Below are 19,188 nucleotides of genomic sequence, written 5' to 3' on the forward strand. Positions count from 1 at the left end.
TTCCCGGCGAGCGAGCAGAGAGTGATCAATAAATAATTCACTTGTTCTGGGTCTCAGTCGACGGTCAGATCTCGCAGCCTCTTAACGCGGTTTTCCGCTACTTTTTTAATCCGCATCGTCTTTTATAATTGCAAAGTATGTGCATCATATAAATCCAAAAAACTTGCACAGTGTGTGCCAAATTAGTTTTTTACGAATTCGCAGACAGGCTATATCGTCCAAAATTAAATATTTTCCATTTTTTTTGTATTTATTTGGTTTTTTTTCGCGGTCAAGCTTCAGCCAAAACATTTATTTTTAGTGCTTTCGCTTGTGCATTGGATTCGGAAATAGTTTTTCGCACACAAAGAACATTAATTTACAATGTTCTTTGAAATGTGAAATATTCAAGGTGCATGAGATAAGAAGGCCTTGAGTTAAGGGCCTAAGAACCCTTAACTTTTGGAACAACTTTTATACGGCGCATTAACTTTTATAGAACTCAAAATTATTCCAATAGTTTTTTTTTTAAAAGAATTTAGTAAGCCTTTTGAGTAATTAAAAAAAAATGTTTAAACTTAACTTAACTTTTCTTGGCAATATCATCAATCAACAAATAATAAAAATGAAAAATAGCGCAAGCTAAGCTTGATGTTACGAATATTTCCTTAATTTTCATTAACAGCCTTTCCTTTATAATTTAACTAGTCAACTGAGGGGAGTGTAAAATTGAGTTAGACCTACTTGATGTTTTCAGGAAGTTTCTTCAAAAATACAGTGTTATAGAGCGATAAAAGTAATTAAGACTGATCCGATCTTTCTATCATTTCACTCTCAAAACGAAGGACATGTCGACGACAGCGTTAGGGATAAGTGCCCTTTTTATGGTGGGATGTTGTGCCCTGGCTCAGATCGCTAGAGTTATCAGCCGGCGACTGGTGACCCGTGAGGGACTGGTCCCCATCCTGATTAACGAGGCAATCGCCGCTGCCGAACTATGCGCCTGCTGCTTTGAACTGATCATTGGTGAGTATTACTCACTGAGTAAAAGTTTGAAAATCTTTTTAAAAATCAATTTCAAAAGATCCTAATTATTCAAAAAAACTACTAAAAATATGTGATATCAAAATATAAAAATATAAATCTTAAATCTTATCCACTTTTTTCAAACCATTTTGAGATTGTTTATCTCTCGGAATTGCATTGATTTCACGAGTTTTAAATCTAAACATTTTTGGATCCTCCTCCCCAGTGGCCGACAACTTTGGGGTGTCCATGTATGCCATCTGCCTCTTCCTGCTGACCATCTGGTGGGGCCGCGTTTGGGGCGACGCCTCCGCCTGTCCGTACACGCACATGGAGGACGTGGTTGAGGGTCGGACCAGCTTCAAGGAGATGGCCCTGCGCAGTTGGGCCGAACTGATGGGCGGTTGCTGTGTGTACCGGGTGGTCCAGCTCTTCTGGTGGCTGGAGCTGGCCGAGACCCATCGTGGACGGGCCTTTGAGGCGTGCAACGCCGATCTGCAGGTCAGCCCGTATTTGGGCGCGGTTATCGAGGGCGTGGCCACCCTCCTCTGCCGCCTGGCCTCCAAGACGATTAGCGAGAAGGAGCCGCGGTTCGGGAGCTACATCGACTCCTTCATTGGCACCAGCTTGGTGGTGGCAGGTGAGTGGCGTAGCGCTTGTCCGATCCGATCCGCCTGCCCAATGCTGGTCTCCCAAGTAGTTTATGCCTTTAACTATGTCTTGCTTGCAGCCTTCAACTTCTCCGGCGGCTACTTCAATCCCGTCCTGGCCACAGCCCTCAAATGGGGCTGTCGCGGACACACCCACCTGGAGCACATCATCGTCTACTGGATTGGCGCATGCGCAGGCGCCGTGCTCTCCATTCCGGTCTTCAAGCTGCCCGCAGTGCGACGCATCCTACTCGGCGAAGAGGCGGCGTCGAAGTCGAAAAAGGATTAGGCCCAATTTGTATTTTGTTTTTCAAATATCTGTCAATACCTAGAAAGATGCACAATTCCTATCATGTCAGCTCGGAGGCAAAGTTTTACCCTGTTCATTTTGAAATGTGACCAGAAAGGATGCAAGAAGGGCCTTTGAGATACCTGCTATTAAACTTTTCTGGCACAAGATACATATGTTGCCTAGCCCAAGGCGTAAAGGGAATTTTTCTTAAAACACACTTATTACTCGTGGTTCATGTTTAAGATGTGTAAGCATTACAGATTTGAAACCTTTTCTTGGTTCCAGAGATCACGGTTTCCAAAAGTGCCATATTGAAGAAACTTGGTCAGAACTACTCGGCCTTTGATGCTGTTTAAGAATAAATGTACGTTGTACATACATATGTGTATAATAGAAAGGTCGTTTGATTAAAAAGTAAAAAAAAAAGTTCTTATAGAGTCTATTCCCTCTATAATATAGACCAAATTAAAAGTTTATAAATACACGAGTATTGATACAGTTAGTTTTTTCTTATTTTCCCACACAGTTGACGACTAATAAAAATTGATCTTAATATAAAAAAATTAGTACCCGAACGGTTTGAGCGCTTTGATTGATTTGGATTTTCACTTTTTACTTTTTTTCATTTGCAAAATAATAGTGAATATTTGTTTCAAAAGAACAAGCATTCTAACGTTATAGATCACTTCTTATATAATAAGCAAATGACCAAATAACTATGGGAAGAAGATGTCCCAACATACAGACCTTTCACAACATTAAACCCTTTGTCTTAAAAAAATATTGTCTGCTTTGTAGGTCAATTTAAATTGTTAACATTTTCTGAGAGCAATTAAAAAAACCAAAACCACCATTTATATGGAGCTCCTAATTAATTAAATTAATGTGGGTCGAAAACGCCATGTTAATGTTATTTTAGTATAATTTTGGTAAACTAGATTAAAAGAGTTCAATAAACAAATACCATAAGTGTAACCGAATTATAGAAATTAAATTTAGAAGGCCACCCAAACTATGATTTTTCCCACTGAATCCAAGCGCCCTTTCGAAAAGCTTTCAATGCTACTTTTCTACATGTCTACATCACTCTGTTTTAACTTCATAATCAACTAACATCACGTCAACAAACTACAATTGAAAATTTCATAAAATGGGTCTTGTCGACAAATTTTTGTATTGCATTGATGTAAAATATGGCGTGGTCATTGTTGGGTTCGTGGACATAATCTTAAGTTTGCTTTGCGGATGCTACTTGCCATGTAAGTACGGTAAGCTGTGCTGTAACGCTTATATAAAAACGGTTTTATTTATGAAAGGGATACGGCGCAAATGGGACTGGGATTTTACTATCCTTACGGAAGCGCCTATGTCAACCACGGAACCCCCGAGGTTTTATACCGGCCCAGATTTTTACTTTAATAGATTCGGCTATTCAATGTATATATTCTGTTTGGTTGTCCTTATCCTCCATATTGGCGCCTGTGTAATGGCCATTACCTCCACACTTTCGGTAAGTCCAGGCAGGATTAAAAGACTCTCTCCTTAGTCATAAATATTTTTAGGACGAAAGATGGATGGCTGCTCCCTATATAGCCACTGGCATAATGCGTTTCGTTGTATTGCTCATAATTTTGACGTGGATAGTTACCAAGGCATTTGATTGTACCACAACTTTTTGGTTGATAGGTCTAAGTCTGTGTAAGTACTTCGCTTTACATTTTAAGAGGTTACTGGATTCTTAAATACTACTACTTATTAATACATTGTACCCTTTCCCCACAGTTTCAGCCACTTACTTTTGGCTAACAGTTCTTTCGTGGTTTACCCCGCCGAGCACAGAATAAATCGGGTTTCTTCTAAAACTAAAAGTATTTAGCACTCTTTCGAAAGCAAAAAAAAAATTTGATGACTGATTCCCGAATAGCCAGTGTAAGTATTTTATCATTTTTTAAAGCCTTGTGATAAGGATCGGAAAAATAGGTGTCCCTAATAAATATGTTTCCCCTCTTTCTAAAGGTCCTGGTTAACCACAGTTTCGCGTTATAGCCGGCCGATCCCAAACTAAATCGGATATTTTAAAATTATCAATTCAAGTTCAAAATCAAACGGTTAGTCAAGCGCTCATAAAATTATCTGTCAATTTTCTGGAAGAGTTCAAATTGGTTCAGAAAATAATGGGTATTCCTGCTATGAAGTCGTGCTGCTGATTGTGCTGACTGGACTCTGCTAGGAGCAGTTATTGGCATCACTAGATGTGAGTATTAATATTATTTGATAAAACTTATCTAATATTGAATCATGCAGGGATGTCCTTACTCGGCCACTATATTATTTGGTATGTTGCCGTCATCGTCCACGTTGTCCACATAATTGCCTGCATTTTGGTTATTGTTTCGATTTGTAAAGTAAGTAGCAAACGCCTTTAAGATTAGCAAATTGGTTTCAGATGCGATTTGCAGCCAAACAAAAGACTTGCTATAGTATACCTAATAACAGCAATACTTCGTATAGTTTTTGACATCATACTTTTCATATATGTATGCATATATTTTCGAGGTTCTCTTAGGGATATAATTTCGATCGCTGCTGGCTTCTGTAAGTTCAGAAATTTGAAATATTAAATTTGTAGTCTTAATTGGTCGTAATATAAACTAGAACTTTTTAATATATTACACTTCAATTAAACAAGATAATAGCATTTATCTATTTTCCCATATATAATCTTTAAAAATACCAGGCATTTTATTGAAAAGTTAATATTGAACTTATTGTGACCCTCAGTTGTCGCGGTTTTCTTCTGGTACGTCATCTACTCATGGTTTAAGCATCTTGGAGGTTCTACCCCAGTGGACTAAATCCATTATAGTACTTTATTACTTTATTTGAAAATTATTTCAAAATCGAATCGTCGTAAATCTATCTGTCGTTGAAATTTTTGTGTCAAGTTAACTATATAAAATTAGGAGAGGTACTTTCCACGATGCAAATGTATTACAAGCTTAAACAGAATGAAGTGTACTGCTAAGAAGTGCTGCTGCTGTGATCTAAGATGGGGAGCCCTTACTATCGCTATTATAGACATGATTATGGCGGCTGCAGTTGTTTTAGAAACTAAGTGTAGGTACTTTTATTTTTGTATAACTAATAATAATACCAAACTTAACAGATTTGACCTATTATCAAGGCTGGTGGATTGAAGATCGTAATGATCCAGATAACATTGGGAAGTTTGAAAGCAACTACTACCCTTCCACCTACTATGCTTGGATGGTCACTTTTGTTATCCACTTTGCCCATTTAGTCGCCTGTGTTTTGGTTATTCTTTCAGTTTGGGTGGTGAGTTTAATTAATAATAATATAATATAATTTATAAAAGCTACACCTAATGTTTTTCAGCAATTAAAGAAATTGGTCATTGCGTATTTAATAATTGGTTCCGTACGCATATTATATGACCTCGTATTTTTGATTTATGTTTGCGTAGAAGTTGGCGCTGTAGTAGTGACCTTGCTGCTTATCTTGGGTGGTTTCGGTAAGAGTTTTAACCTATTTATAACAAGTACACCTAATATTCAAAAAACAAATAGAAATATAGTATCAACGTTTCGTTTAAAATGTATATTTCTTAAAAGTAGTGTATGTATGTCCTTGACATACCAACATAGTAGTGCTAATAATATTAATTCTTAATTACTAACTATTACAAACATTATTATTTACTTTTAACCCACAGGTGTAGCGATCTACTTCTGGTTCGTAGCATATTCATGGTTCAAGATGCTCGGAGGTTCGACTCGAGCCGATTAACCGGATTATCCTTACCCAAGTCGCCTTGAATGGCATGGTTAAATAAAATTTAAACATTTGGTTTTCTTGTTGGCTTCAAAATTAAAAGTATTCGAAATAAATTCTAAACTCAAAATTCAAAACAACTACAATTGTATTTAAATTGCTTGGTTATCCTGCATTTCCACAGGTGCCGGTCGTCGTCGTCGACAGCGTCGCTTTACTCTCAAAATAACCTCGTCTTTTATTTGCTCGTACTGGTAATCAGTGTGGCCCAGCGAACAGCGTTTGGTAACTGTTGAGGTGTCGCTACCACCCAAGCTCGTTCCCGAAGTGTCCTCAATGCTTAAATCCAGCCTGGGAACCGGCATTGCCTGCGTCGGACTGTCCATGTTGACTTTTCTCTTCTTCAACGGGGTCTTCTCGGTGGCCGCCTTCTCCGGTGTGGCCATCGGTGATAGTTTCTTCGATTTCGTCTTGGACTTTAGCGGACTTTGCTGCACGGGCGACTGGGTGAGAATCGTTATTAGGCTTTGTTTGGGCGTCTGCTGGGCTCTATTCGATGTTGACGTCACCACTGTTTCGTCTGGTGACTGCTGGTGCAATTCACCCAATGCCATCTCAATGGCATCTTCTTCGATACTCAGGTTTGGATAGCTGGGATCCACGATGCTCGTCGGATCCTGCTCGCTTGTCAGCAAGTCCATGGCAGCTTCCAGGATAACCTCGTCGTTTTCATCGTTGTGGTCCAGCTTCGTCGAGTCGGGCTTAGCGTACAAGACATTGGCAGACTTTATGGGAGTATTGTTCGCGTAGCTAGTAGATTTTGTATCTTTTAGCTCGTCAGGACGAGGCATTTTGTCAACCAACTGATCATTCGAGGCGGAATTCGTTATCGCTGTTGGTGCCTTGCACTGGCTGTCAACTTTAACAGCAATATGGTCGATATCGGCCATCTTGGGAAGCCGAATGTCCTCGATGATTCGTATACCGGCGACGGATTTGCTCAAGCGGCTTGGTTCATCAGTCGGTTTTTGGATGTCTTTCTCTGAACAGGCTTTCGCATTCGCATTACACTGAGAGCCCGTTTCAGTAGGGACTGTGGCAGCTGTTGGTAATAATTCTTGGTCTATTCTCTCTTCAATTTTGGCCGTCATAACGTCTATAGCTTCAATTGCTAAACTTGTCATTTTTTCCAAGTTAATCTTAGACTCTTCTGTTATCTTACCACCTTCAAGTTCGCTTATTGAAGCTCGCACTTCTTTTGTGGAATGTTTGGATAAAATCTTTTTAGTTTTTCCTTCCACTTGCGGCATTTCTGGATCCAATGGATTGGACGCCTTCTTTAATTCATCGTGCGCAGAGTCCTTCATATGAAAATCACTTTTTTCGACTAGCTTTTTCGCCTTTGTAACCACCTTAGTTTGATCTGGCACAAAATCCAGGGATTCCGCCTTGGATATGGTGTCTAAGCCTGGTAAAATTGCATGTTTCGGCACAGCTCGCACTTCTTTTGTGGAATGTTTGGTTGAAATCTTTTTAGTTTTTTCTTCCATCTGCGGCATTTCTAGTTCCAATGGAATGGACGCCTTCTTTATTTCATCGTGCGCAGAGTCCTTCATATGAAAATCACTTTTTTCGACTAGCTTTTTCGCCTTTTCAACCACTTCGGTTTGATCTGGCACAAAATCCAGGGATTCCGGTACAGCTCGCTCTTCTTTTCTAGAATGTTTGGATGAAATCTTTTTAGTTTTTCCTTCCACTTGCGGTATTTTTGAGTCCAATGGAATTGGCGCCTTCTTTAATTCATCGTACGTGGAGTCCTTTGTATAAAAATTACTATTTTCGACTACCTTTTTCGCCTTTTCAACAAACTCGGTTTGATCTGGCACAAAATCTAGAGATTCCGCCTTGGATATGATGTCTAAACCGGGTATAATTGCATGTTTCGGCACAGCTCGCACTTCTTTTGTAGAATGTTTGGATGAAGTTTTTTTAGTTTTTACTTCCGCTTGCGGCATTTCTGCTTCCAATGGAATGGGCTCATTCTTTAATTCATCCTGCGCAGAGTCCTTCATATGAAAATCACTTTTTTCGACTAGCTTTTTCGCCTTTTCAACCACTTCTGTTTGATCAGGCACAAAATCCAGGGATTCCGCCTTGGATATGATGTCCAATCCTGGGATAAATGCAAGTTTCGGCTTACTGACTTCAGAAAAGAAACCACCTATGGGTTGAGAAGTATCCTTCGGTTGTTCCTTTGGATCGAATGAGGATTTCGTATATGAAGAAACATCGCTTTGCTTCGAAACGACTTTCTTTGAAGGTTGCAAGTCAGATGCCGTTTTGGCCAACTCAAGGCGAGGGCTCTCACTGCGCGGGTCATTCGATTCATCGCCAAATAGGCTCGTCATGGTCTGACTCTTATCTCCTGGCAAATGGATTCTGCAACAAAATTCAGATGCTGCTATCAACAAAGGTAACTGATATCCTTTTGTTTCACTGACCTGGGCGACTGGGAACGGCTTCGCGGTCTAGCTTGGCGGGAATTGCTCTCGCGACTGCGGTGCTCATCCCGCCTGGACCTATGTTTGGGACTTCGGCTGCGGCTGTGGCGTCGATCTCTGGATTTGTGGCGGTGCTCTGGACGTCGAGAGTGTGTGCTAGATCTCCGTTCGGTGGTTTTGGGCTGTCCCAGCTTGGGTGACTTGCTTCGGCTGTCTGTTTTCTTAACCTCTTCTTTTGTGCTCGCCTTCTTGACATCATCTTTTGAAGTCGCCTTCTTGGTATCCTCTTTTGGGACTGTCTTGAATGGATTTCTCTCCGTTTCCGGATCCTTCTTGGCAAACATCCTCGGTTGGGATTCTTTCAGACGCTTACTCTCATGTTCCCTTTCCCCTGGCTCTTCAACCTCTCGCCCCCGCTTCCGCCGGAAGCACAAGTCGTCTTTTCTGTTGAATAATGTTACTTTGTTAGTTGGGGAGTCCGAAAAGCGAAAATTCTTACTAACTCCTTTCGCAGCTGGGCAATCATGGCTTCCTTTCTCTTCACCTCCGCCTTGGCCGTGTCCAGCAGACTCTGCAGGGTAACCTCCATGGTCTTTATCTTCTTCCCGAGCGCCTTATTCTCAGACTTTAGAGCCTGGATTTCGGTCTGCGCCTTTTCGTATTTGGCCTCCCATGCCAGCAGCTCCTTGGTTTTCTGCAAGAAAATTTATACTGTAATGGAACAACGTCAGAATAGATATATCTGTAGGTCATACATGGTTCTCGGCCTCCTGGAAGTCGTCCAAATCGTCGTAGATGTCCAAGTCAAGAGATGTGTCCTTTTCGCCAGTCTCTGTAGAACCTTGCGGCTTCATCTCGTCCAAGTCGTCGTAGATGTCCAAATCCAGAGATCTATCCTTTTCGTCCGGCTCTGTCCATCCTTTGCCCTTGACTTCGGTCGGCCGCTGATCTTTCAGATCTAGCAATTCTTCCAGAGCCTCGGGAAGCACCAGTTCCTCGGTGGATTTCGTGGCATCAACATCATCCTCAGCGAGGTCCCCGCTTCCGATTTCTTTATCATTGGCCATCGCTCTTTGTTGGCGAACCTTTAAGCGGATATTTGAATCTAACGATATATATATAGTTGTTAAAAATACCTACCTCAGTGTTAAACTGATCTGCCGCAAATTAAATGAATTTATAAACACCAGCCACCAGTTGAAAAACCATTAGCGATGCGTAAAGGCAATAACTTATGGGACGATAGGTCGCAAGGCGAATAATCGATTAAGAAAAGACGATAAGTAATTCAAACTCGTTTAAAAGAAGTACAGGAGTGTATTTTCATGAAGAATAACAGTTCTTTAAAAATGTAAAGCATGACAAAACTATATCTACAATTGTATAGCTGCAGATTAGTACCAAACAAATTAACCAATTTTAACAACACAATCAGCTGTTGTTTTTGGCGCGAATCTTTCGTTGCCGATTCGTTTAAATCGATTACCCATAGCGATTGCGAGTTACACCCTGATTCCACTTTTTTTTTTTAATTTTAAAAACGTGCGATTCCACCGCACAACTGTTGAAAATTCCACAGAAAATTTCAGAAATATAAGAAATCTTTTTTGTCTGTTTAATTTTGCAGCTAATCTAGTGCTCATACCTTAGTACTCTTTTTTTATTCGTCACAGAAACTATAATTTCTCCCAAGATAAAAATACAAAAACACACCAGCACACAGCTAACAATGGCAGACATTCCGGAAAAAAGTGAATATTACAAAAGGGAAAGACGGAAATTCGCCTTGACCACCTACATTCTGACCGCAATATTTTTGATCGTGGCGCTGTTACAGTGGGTTCTTTTCTCCTTTGTGTAGGTATATTTAAGGTTCTTTATTTCATCGTCTTCTGATCTATTATAGATTTTCAGAGGCTTCTTACGATTATTTTTTATTGCCTACTATTGGGTGAGCTGTATTTTCTTTGGATTGGGGCTAATACTCCTCGTTATTTTCATTTTCTTTGAGGCATTGCGCTTTAATAAAATGTTCAACTGGTTGTTTGCTGTGCTTATTGTAAGTTTAAAACTTAATTTCTAAGATGTTTTTAAAGTGACGTTCGTTATTTTCAGTTCGAATGCATTGTACTCGGAATGGCAGCGTTGGTTGTTCGCCATTATAAGTATCAATTCCTTTTCGCGTTCCTTCTATGGACCCTGGCTTTGGCTCTTTTCATTGTGTGCGGTTCCTGTCTACCGGTAAGCATATTTTCTTTAAAAATCTGATATTTCAAGACCCGTTTTCTCAACATGTAAAATTAAAAAAAACAACCTTGAAAAAGTTTTGGTATTCAAACTTTAAATTTAATATGCGGACAAGAATACGTCCCTAAAAGTGTTGTTCAAAACTGAAAGAATTCGAAAGTTATCCTTTAAGTTGAGTCGGCTTTTGTTGTTATCTCCTTTAGCTTGATCTGACCTTGAATGTCGTTGTGCTATTTGTCCTCGCTGTGGTTTCCATTATTGGTGCTATATACTTTGTGATGCTTTATATCGTGGCCAATGTCCCATATTCTTTTATAGTTGCTAGGTGCTTCATCGTCATCAGCATCTTGATGGTTGGTACAAAACCACTTAATATAGCGACAAATAGCGATCCCTCAAAAATGTATATCTTCACAGTTTGTCATGTATCACGCGCAGATTATCAACGGTGGAAGGTTTGCTGAGATGCGCACGAAGGACTATTTCCTGGCAGCCATCATTTTATTTCTCGATTTCCTGCTTCTCTTCCTTTTCTCCTTTCAAATGGCGCCAAAATGGTCGGATTTTTGTGATCGCGAAAGGAAGAACAACTTGGCACTGTTTAAAGAAACAACTACAACTACGCCTCATCCCATTCTTTGGTGGAATACGTATACATGGAGCTGGACGCCGGGTACGTATTTTTAAAAACCTTTCAGCTTTCATTTCAAGAAGTTAAATTTTCGATATACTGATGCTTAAGGTGGCTAAAACTTTTTAAAGAAAGCTGATATAGTTCTTTTTTTGTTCAAACCTATTCGGCAATTCAACATTTTAGCGAATACCCTATATACATATACTTATCCTTATACCTCCTTTTTAAAGATCTTGACTTGGAAACCACCACTGAAGAATACACCACCTAACAGACCCAGGTCTTTACAAAGACTTTCTGGTTGGATCTCTAGTGGATCGTGGGCTTTGGCTTGTCCTCCTCAGTTTCTGACCGGATTTGGATGCGTTTCTTGGCGCGCACCGTCACATTCTTTCTTTTTCTCGTAGTGCTCTCGCGGCTTTACATCGTCGGCAGAAATCAGATCCTGTCCAAGGTGGTACATAGTTGCGTCGTCTCCTGGTTTTGGAGGATTCCAAGACACATATGCAACACCTCCAGCTGTTTACTGTCATTAACGTCACAATCGGTTGTTTAAATAAGAGTGGAAAGAAAACATCTTTTTACATTTACATTAGACCACGTTTAAATAGAAAAAATTATGAAATTCCGCTTGGAAAATAAAACAATTTAAAAATAAAACCTTTACACAATAGTTAATATTACTTTTGCAGACTTCTTAGAGAATAGTTCGGAGAATTTTGTAACTTTTAATTGAAATCAGTTTAAATTTGCGCCAAAAAACTTGAACAAAACAGAAATACAGGGTGATTCGTGCCCACCTCGCTGATAGCCATCGATAGACGATAGACAGCTGTTGGCGCCAAACACAGTTGTCAGCTGATTTCGTTTCGCGTTCCTACCGGTGAAGAAACTCTAACTGGCACAGAGCTGACCTAAACAAATAAATAAACTCGACACGGCGACTCTTAGAATCTGCGGCAACGAGGCGCAGTCAGTTCAGTAGAAAGCCAGCGATGGATCCCACCATTTCCGTGTCCAAGGTGGGTGGCATTGTTTTTAAAATTAATTTCAAATCACCTCCTATTGTTTGGCTTACAGGGATGTTTTGTCTACAAAAATGGCGCCACGAGAGCCGGCAAGAAGGCGGCTGGGAAGCGGAAGCGTCCTGTCCCAGGATCAAGCAGCCTCTTGGGTCAGGAGGTGGTCCAGCAGCCCTTCTACGCGGAATATCGCAGCGCCTGGAACCAGGTGAACGATCACATTGCCGACCTGCAGCAGCGCAGCTATGCACGCACTCTGGAGCAGCTGGTTGAGTTTGTGGTGAGCCAGGGACAGCGCACCACTCTGGACGAGGTCCTGCCCACCGCCGCCCTGCTGACGGGCATCAATCAGCCGGATCACCTCAGCCAGTTCACGGCACTCACCCAGCGACTCCATGCGCAGCGGGCTGCCAGGGTCTGTGTCCTGCAGTCGCGGGATTGCGCCACCCTCAAGGCTGCCGTGGAGTCCCTGGTCTTCGGGCTCGTGGAGGACGATGCCGAAGTAGAGGATGTCGAGGAGGACCAGGATGAGGATGTGGCGGAGCGGGATCGCAAGCGTCTTCGTCGCTCGCAATGCACCATGAAGCAGCTAAAGTCCTGGTACTCCAACAACTTCGATTCGGAGCGAAAGCGTCGCCAGCTGGTGGTCATTTTGCCAGACTTTGAGTGCTTCGGCGCCAGCGTGCTGCAGGATCTCATCCTCATACTGAGCGCCCACTGCGGGACACTGCCATTCGTCCTGGTCCTGGGAGTGGCCACGGCCATGACGGCAGTCCACGGAACTCTGCCCTACCACGTCAGCAGCAAGATTCGCCTGCGTGTCTTCCAGACTCAGGCTGCCCCCATGGGCTTAAACGAGGTAAGTTTGTTGATTTCTCTTAAAAAACAAGAGAGAACTCTATAGTCGGGTTGGTGTCCCGACTATCTAATATCCGTCACTCAGCTAAAGGGAGTCTGAGGGAGATGGATGTATAACATTTTTTGATTTCGTATAACTTTTTAACGAATGGTCCGATTTAAAAAATGTCTTTTACATTTCGATAGGTATAAATATACACAACAAAATTGCATTTATACTTCTCGGAAATCTTAAAAGATGTGGGCGCCAGACACATTTTTAAATCGTTAGTGGGCGATTATGGGCGTTAGAGGGGGCGTGGCGCTCGACGGAAATAAACTTGCGCTGCGTAGGAAGTCTAAGAATATTTGTGGGAAATCTCAACCCTCTAGCTTTTGTAGTTTCCGAGATCTCAGCGTTCATACGGACGGACAGACAGACAGACAGACGGACATGGCTATGGGGTCGGAAACGCTTCCTTCTAGCTGTTACATACTTTTGCACGAATACAATATACATTTTTACTCTACGAGTAACGAGTATAATTATGAATAGAATGGAGTTATTTCTAATGCACTTTTTAACATCTTCTAGGTGCTGGATAGAGTTTTGCTTTCCCCGAAGTACGCCTTTCATCTCTCTGGCAAGACCTTCAAGTTCCTGACCCACATATTCCTCTATTACGATTTCTCCATCCATGGATTCATTCAGGGCTTCAAGTACTGCCTGATGGAACACTACTTTGGTGGAAATGCGTTTGCTCTTTGCACGGACTACAGCAAAGCCCTGGGACGCATCAAGCAGCTGACCCACGAGGACATGGAGACCATCCGACGGCTGCCCTCGTTTCGGCCGTATGTCGAGCAGATCAACGATTGCAAGCGCATCATAGCCGTGCTCACCGACGACGACTACCTGAAGAAGAAGCTGCCGCAGCTGCTGCGCGACTGCCTGCTCCACTTCCTGCTTTTTCGCAGCTCGCTGGAGTTCCTTACGGAACTGGTGGGCGATCTGCCGCGCTGCCCTCTGGGAAAGCTGCGTCGCGAGCTGTATGTCAACTGCCTGAACAGACCGCTCGTCGCGATGCCGGAGTACAAGGAGTGCCTGCAGATGCTAAGCTTCTTGTCCAAGGACGAATTTGTGGCCAAGATTAACCGCTGTCTGGAGAGAACCGAACAGTTTCTGGCCGAAGAGATTGCTCCGCTGGAACTGGGCGAGGCCTGCACTGCTGTTCTGCAACCGCAGCTAGAAACTATCCGCCAGTCGGTGAACGATGTGGTCAAGGCCACCATGACGACGACTACTGAGTCATCGCCCAACGAGGACCATCGTCCAGCTACAGATAACCTCACCCATGTAGCCTCGCGACAGGAACTCAAGGAACAGCTTTTACAGCGCAGCAAGGAGGACAAAAGCCGAAATCAACAGAATACTCCCACCACTCAGTTCGCAAGGGCCTTGCAGAAAACCCTGCGGCTCATTGAGACACAATTCGTCCAGGATCATCTGCGTCCGCTGCAGGAGGCGCCACCCATCCACGAACTGTTCGTGTTCAGCGACATAGCCACCGTGCGACGAAACATAATCGGAGCTCCTCGAGCGGCACTGCACACTGCCCTCAACAATCCTCACTTTTACATGCAGTGCAAGTGCTGCGAGCTCCAAGATCAGTCGCAGCTGGTCGGCACCCTGCCCGATCTCTCCGTGGTATACAAGCTGCATTTGGAGTGCGGGCGCATGATAAATCTCTTCGATTGGCTGCAGGCCTTTAGATCGGTTGTGAGTGGCAGCGACAATGATGCGGAAGCGGCCCAGGAGCAAATCGATCCTCAGATCCAGTGAGTTCTAGATTCCGTTTTATTTTGTAATATTTTTTGACTCTAATTTCGATTTTATCTGTTTAATTAGAGCCCGCTTCACACGAGCCGTTGCCGAAATGCAGTTTCTGGGTTACATAAAGATGTCGAAGCGCAAGACGGATCATGCCACTCGATTAACCTGGTAATTAAAACCAAATCCTTTAGCAAATGTTATTTTTCTATTTATTTGTATTGGGGAAAATTTCATGTGTGGTACGTAATAAATAAAAGATCAATCGATTTGTCTACTCTGTTCGAAATGCATAAAATGTTTTTGTAAAGCGCATAGGTATATTTTTAAGTAAAGCCCATTAGCTAGCAAGGCAAGTGCGCTTAAATATCAATTATCTGAGTTCCCGACTGGCAGGATACCATTCCCTGTTCACATCAATTTCAGCGTCTCAATGGCGGCAGCGATGCGTTCGATCTCTGACCTCGATTCGGAGAGCTTCGTCTCATTGGCTTCCTGCACCTCGGCTGGCACCTTGGTGGCATAGTCGGCGGCCTGGATGGCCTGGGTCAGCTTACCCACCGTCTGCACCAGCTGGTCGCTCTTCTTCTGCAGCTTGGCAATCTCCTTGTCCGCCTCCACGAGTCCCTTGAGCAGCAGATGCACTTCGCACTGCCCAGTCACGGTCAGAATGGCGCAGCCCGCCGGCGCTGGGCTGTCGAAAACCACCTTGGAGCAGTAGGAGATGGTTGCCAGATCGCTGGCGTAGCGTTTGAGTATTTCACTGGGCACCGCATCCGTGCACACAATGTACACCTCCGTCTTAACCTTGTTGGGCAGATTGTAGTCGGAACGGGCGGAGCGGATAATCCTCGCAGCCTTTTGTACGAATTCCACATCCGACTCTATTTTCGTGCTGCGCCAAGATATGTTGCCTGGGATAAGGAAAGAAATAATAAGTTTATATTTCATTTAAAAGATAACAAAAGACTTACTGGGATAGCTGGCCACACAAATGCTGGGCGCGGGCTTTGCCCTCGGTAGCCGCTGGTAAAGTTCCTCCGTGATGAAAGGCATAAATGGAGAGAGCAGCCTGAGGCCAAAGTCCAGGCAAACGTATAGGGTGCGCCTGGCGGCGGCCTGCTGCTCCTGGCTGCCGCTCTGGAAGATCGGCTTCAGGCACTCCAAGTACACGTCGCACAGGTCGTAGAGCCAGAATGCGTAGCAGGCGCTGGTGGCAGCTGCAAAGTCATAGGACTCGAAGCCGGTGTTGCATGCCTCGATGGCCGAAGCCAATCGCGACAGGATCCAGGCGTCCATCTGGTTGATCGCCTCCGAAGCACCGAGTTCCGTGTCGAACTTCTCGGAGCCGGTGAAGTATAGCAGGGCGAACTTGGTGGCGTTCCACAGCTTGTTGCAGAAGAAGCGATATCCCTGGACGCGGTTAATGTCCAGGTTGATGTCGCGCGCCTGCGTGATGTAGGCACACAGGGCGAAACGCAAGGCATCCGAACCGCACTCGGGAATTCCCTGCGGGTAGTCCTGCTTTTGTCCAGCCTTGGCCTTTTCGATCTCGCGGGGATCCAGATTAGAGCCCACAAGTTGGGCGTTCAGTCCCTCCAGCGTAATGCCACAAATCACGTCCATGGGGTCGATCACATTTCCCAGAGACTTGGACATTTTGCGACCATGCGCATCCCTCACCATGGGGTGCAGATAGACCTCCTTGAAGGGCAGCTTGCCCAGCAGCTTCTGGCCGAAGAATACCATGCGCGCCACCCAGAAGAAGAGAATATCATGTCCCGTCTCCAAGAGAGATGTGGGGTAGAAGGTCTCCAGATCCTTGGTTTTGTCTGGCCAGCCAAAGACGGAGAACGGAAAGATGCCCGAACTGAACCACGTGTCCAGGACATCCTCGTCCTGCTTGAGTACGATCTTGCTGGCGTCCACGCCGAATCGTTCGGCTGCCTTGCTCAGAGCCTCTTCCTCGCTGCGCGCCACGATCCAGTACTGCTCATCATCGGTCTAAAAGGGGAAGTAAAACCTTTTAGTAAATTCAATAATCTATCTTAATTTCTAGAATATAAATCAATAAAGCTTAACTCTTTACGCACCACATTTCCATGTGCAGACTGAGAAAGCAAACATTTTATAGATCACAAATAAAGTTCGATCCCAGAGCTAACTAACTTACCGATCCCGTTTGGATTGCGGGGTCGCTGAAGCTGACATGGTAAGCGGGAATCCGGTGGCCCCACCACAGCTGCCTCGACACGCACCAGTCACGGATGCCGTCCATCCAGTGATACCAGGTCTTGGTGTGGTGCTCCGGGATGATCTTCAGCTCGCCGGAGCGCACAGCTTCTGTGGCTGAGGCGGCCATGTCCGAGCAGCTAACATACCACTGGGGCTTTATGAGCGGCTCCACGACATCCTTGGAGCGGCTACAGATGGGCACCACCATCGGATTGGGCAAAGTTTCGCGGTAAAGATTCAATTCCTTTAGCTTTTCGAGGATCTTCTTGCGGCAATCGAATCGCTTCATGCCTGTGAACTCGCCATAGTCGCCGATAATGAAGCCGTCGTCGTTGAAGATGGTTATGAAGGGCAGGTTGCACCGCTTGCCCACCTCGTAGTCGTTGGGATCGTGGGCCGGGGTGATCTTGACGGCTCCCGTTCCGAAGGCAATGTCCACAAATTCGTCGCACACGATCGGCAGGCGGCGCGTGGAGAACGGATGGACTACGAACTTGCCATGCAGGTGCTTGTACCGCTCGTCCTGTGGATGCACAGCCACTGCGGTATCGCCCAGCATCGTCTCAATACGGGTGGTGGCCACAATAATCTCCTCGTCACTGCCCTCCACCTTGTAGGCGAACTTGATCAGCACACCGAACTCCACCTTTTCCTCGTAACCGGGAATCGACAGGAAAGTGCGTCCGGGGATCTCGACCTTGTCCACCTCGATGTCCGAAATGGCCGATCGCAGAGTGCACGACCAGTTGACCAGCCGGGAGCTGCGGTAGATGCTGCCCTCCTCGTGCAAGCGGACGAAAGCCTCGGTCACGGCGCGACACAACTTGGGATCCATGGTGAAGGCCACGCGCGACCAGTCGTAGGAGGAGCCCAGGCTCCGCAGCTGATCATAGATGCGTCCTCCCTTCTCGCGGCGCCAGTCCCAGATGCGCTCGATGAACTTTTCGCGTCCGAGGTCGTGCCGCGAGAGCTTCTCGTCGCGCCACAGCAGCTTCTCCACCACCACCTGCGTGGCGATGCCAGCGTGATCACAGCCAGGCACCCACAGCGTTGTGCGTCCCTTCATGCGGTGGTAGCGCGTGATGGCGTCCTCGATGGAGTTGGTCAGGGCGTGGCCCAAGTGCAGGGATCCCGTCACATTGGGCGGCGGAATGATCATCACAAACTTTCCATTGGGATTGGGGGCGTCAATAGAGGCACGCTGTAGGATGAGCAGGGATTAGATTAAAGATCATGGTTAAGAACTAACTAGACTCACTCCGTATTCGGGCGTGAAGAAGCCCTCCTTCTCCCACCAGCTGTACCACTGGGCCTCCACATACCGCGGACTGTAGGCATCCGGCAGGGGGCCACTCAGATCCTTCTTCTCCCCGGGCGCCGTTTGGGCCGTGTAGACGGCAGCCTCTTTCACCTCCTTGGTGCGCTTCTGCAAAGGGTGGAGAATCGGAGAAAGGCCTTAGCTTTCACCAGCAACAATGGGCAGCAATTACTGCCAAGTGAGAGGGCCACATAACCTCGTTGCGGGGCACATTTTGGACTCACCTCGGGCTTCTCCTTCTTGTCACCCGCCGCTGGAGCAGCCGCCGCCTTCTTGTCCAACTTCGCCTGAAGCTTGGCCAGCTTCTCGGCCTTTAGACGCTCCTTCTCCAGTTGCTTTGCCGTCTTGGGAGGCTCACCGGCGGCTCCGGCTGGAGCACTGGCATCGTTCTGCTGTTCAGCCTCGGGCATTTTTCAGGTGTTCTCAGGGATAAATCTGGATGGCTCAAGCGTAAGTCAAGTGATGAAATGGACGGAGTACATTACTCACATGCAGTTGGACTGGAGTCGCAGAAAAAACAGATGAAAACGTGTGCAGTTTGGGGGCAGGGTTGCCAACGTATGTTTACATAATTATTTTTAATTTAAAGTGTTTTAAATTTGATTTTCATTTCTTATATGAGGCCAATAAATGTTTATTATTTTAAAGCAAATTAAATATTTTGAATATTTATAAATCTAATGATTTTATTATAAACTTAATTACGACTTTTGGGGGACTCCTAAATTTTAATTAAAATTGAAAGGAAGGCAGATTAATGATGTTAAATCTGTAATACAGATTCTGTATCACCTCATTACGATATTTCTGAAACGTTTTCTAAA

The 19,188-nt window shown here is 44.7% G+C and overlaps 7 protein-coding genes across 12 annotated transcripts; 5 read left to right on the forward strand and 2 right to left on the reverse strand.

Annotated features, from left to right (window-relative positions):
* The first annotated feature begins 29 nt into the window (after nt 1-29).
* Nucleotides 30-2,257, forward strand: AQP (aquaporin). Of its 2 annotated transcripts, XM_017145486.3 has the most exons (4): nt 30-135; nt 825-1,005; nt 1,232-1,645; nt 1,736-2,250. In XM_017145486.3, the coding sequence occupies exons 2-4, from the start codon at nt 828-830 to the stop codon at nt 1,942-1,944; spliced, it is 801 nt and encodes a 266-aa protein (XP_017000975.2). In that variant the 5' UTR covers nt 30-135; nt 825-827; the 3' UTR covers nt 1,945-2,250. The 2 variants fall into 2 exon arrangements, with proteins under 2 accessions (XP_017000975.2, XP_070069217.1); XM_070213116.1 differs by having other exon boundaries at nt 1,232-2,257.
* A 763-nt stretch (nt 2,258-3,020) lies between these two features.
* LOC108060104 (uncharacterized) lies at nt 3,021-3,792 on the forward strand. Its single transcript, XM_017145686.3, has 4 exons — nt 3,021-3,206; nt 3,264-3,457; nt 3,510-3,645; nt 3,730-3,792. The coding sequence occupies exons 1-4, from the start codon at nt 3,098-3,100 to the stop codon at nt 3,789-3,791; spliced, it is 501 nt and encodes a 166-aa protein (XP_017001175.2). The 5' UTR covers nt 3,021-3,097; the 3' UTR covers nt 3,792.
* Nucleotides 3,793-3,986: 194 nt separating this feature from the next.
* On the forward strand, nt 3,987-5,879 carry LOC108060105 (uncharacterized). Of its 2 annotated transcripts, XM_017145687.3 has the most exons (6): nt 3,990-4,201; nt 4,252-4,352; nt 4,729-5,064; nt 5,114-5,283; nt 5,344-5,479; nt 5,681-5,879. In XM_017145687.3, the coding sequence occupies exons 3-6, from the start codon at nt 4,956-4,958 to the stop codon at nt 5,752-5,754; spliced, it is 489 nt and encodes a 162-aa protein (XP_017001176.2). In that variant the 5' UTR covers nt 3,990-4,201; nt 4,252-4,352; nt 4,729-4,955; the 3' UTR covers nt 5,755-5,879. The 2 variants fall into 2 exon arrangements, with proteins under 2 accessions (XP_070070115.1, XP_017001176.2); XM_070214014.1 differs by lacking the exon at nt 4,729-5,064 and having other exon boundaries at nt 3,987-4,201.
* On the reverse strand, nt 5,551-9,486 carry FLASH (FLICE-associated huge protein). 2 transcript variants are annotated; one of them, XM_044395878.2, is made up of 5 exons: nt 9,381-9,486; nt 8,996-9,325; nt 8,744-8,934; nt 8,241-8,684; nt 5,551-8,178 (listed from the first exon to the last, which is right to left on the reverse strand). In XM_044395878.2, the coding sequence occupies exons 2-5, from the start codon at nt 9,305-9,307 to the stop codon at nt 5,892-5,894; spliced, it is 3,234 nt and encodes a 1,077-aa protein (XP_044251813.2). In that variant the 5' UTR covers nt 9,308-9,325; nt 9,381-9,486; the 3' UTR covers nt 5,551-5,891. The 2 variants fall into 2 exon arrangements, with proteins under 2 accessions (XP_044251813.2, XP_070070111.1); XM_070214010.1 differs by lacking the exon at nt 8,996-9,325 and having other exon boundaries at nt 9,381-9,482.
* A 431-nt stretch (nt 9,487-9,917) lies between these two features.
* Nucleotides 9,918-11,753, forward strand: LOC108060012 (protein lifeguard 3). Of its 3 annotated transcripts, none has more exons than XM_017145513.3 (6): nt 9,918-10,097; nt 10,155-10,299; nt 10,356-10,481; nt 10,691-10,840; nt 10,905-11,160; nt 11,352-11,748. In XM_017145513.3, the coding sequence occupies exons 1-6, from the start codon at nt 9,970-9,972 to the stop codon at nt 11,390-11,392; spliced, it is 846 nt and encodes a 281-aa protein (XP_017001002.2). In that variant the 5' UTR covers nt 9,918-9,969; the 3' UTR covers nt 11,393-11,748. The 3 variants fall into 3 exon arrangements, with proteins under 3 accessions (XP_017001002.2, XP_070070113.1, XP_070070114.1); XM_070214012.1 differs by having other exon boundaries at nt 9,936-10,076; nt 10,147-10,299; nt 11,352-11,753; XM_070214013.1 differs by having other exon boundaries at nt 9,960-10,097; nt 10,147-10,299; nt 11,352-11,753.
* A 198-nt stretch (nt 11,754-11,951) lies between these two features.
* Nucleotides 11,952-15,080, forward strand: Orc3 (origin recognition complex subunit 3). Its single transcript, XM_017145613.3, has 4 exons — nt 11,952-12,143; nt 12,202-13,002; nt 13,576-14,819; nt 14,890-15,080. The coding sequence occupies exons 1-4, from the start codon at nt 12,117-12,119 to the stop codon at nt 14,984-14,986; spliced, it is 2,169 nt and encodes a 722-aa protein (XP_017001102.3). The 5' UTR covers nt 11,952-12,116; the 3' UTR covers nt 14,987-15,080.
* ValRS (Valyl-tRNA synthetase) lies at nt 15,001-19,001 on the reverse strand. The gene is made up of 6 exons (XM_017145612.3): nt 18,854-19,001; nt 18,589-18,799; nt 18,305-18,472; nt 16,985-18,247; nt 15,786-16,815; nt 15,001-15,725 (listed from the first exon to the last, which is right to left on the reverse strand). Exons 2-6 carry the CDS (start codon nt 18,772-18,774, stop codon nt 15,223-15,225), a joined length of 3,150 nt encoding a protein of 1,049 aa, XP_017001101.3. The 5' UTR covers nt 18,775-18,799; nt 18,854-19,001; the 3' UTR covers nt 15,001-15,222.
* Between the last annotated feature and the right edge of the window lie 187 nt (nt 19,002-19,188).

The sequence above is a fragment of the Drosophila takahashii genome, chromosome 2R, assembly GCF_030179915.1.
Source record: "Drosophila takahashii strain IR98-3 E-12201 chromosome 2R, DtakHiC1v2, whole genome shotgun sequence".
NCBI classification, from domain to species: Eukaryota; Metazoa; Arthropoda; class Insecta; order Diptera; family Drosophilidae; genus Drosophila; species Drosophila takahashii.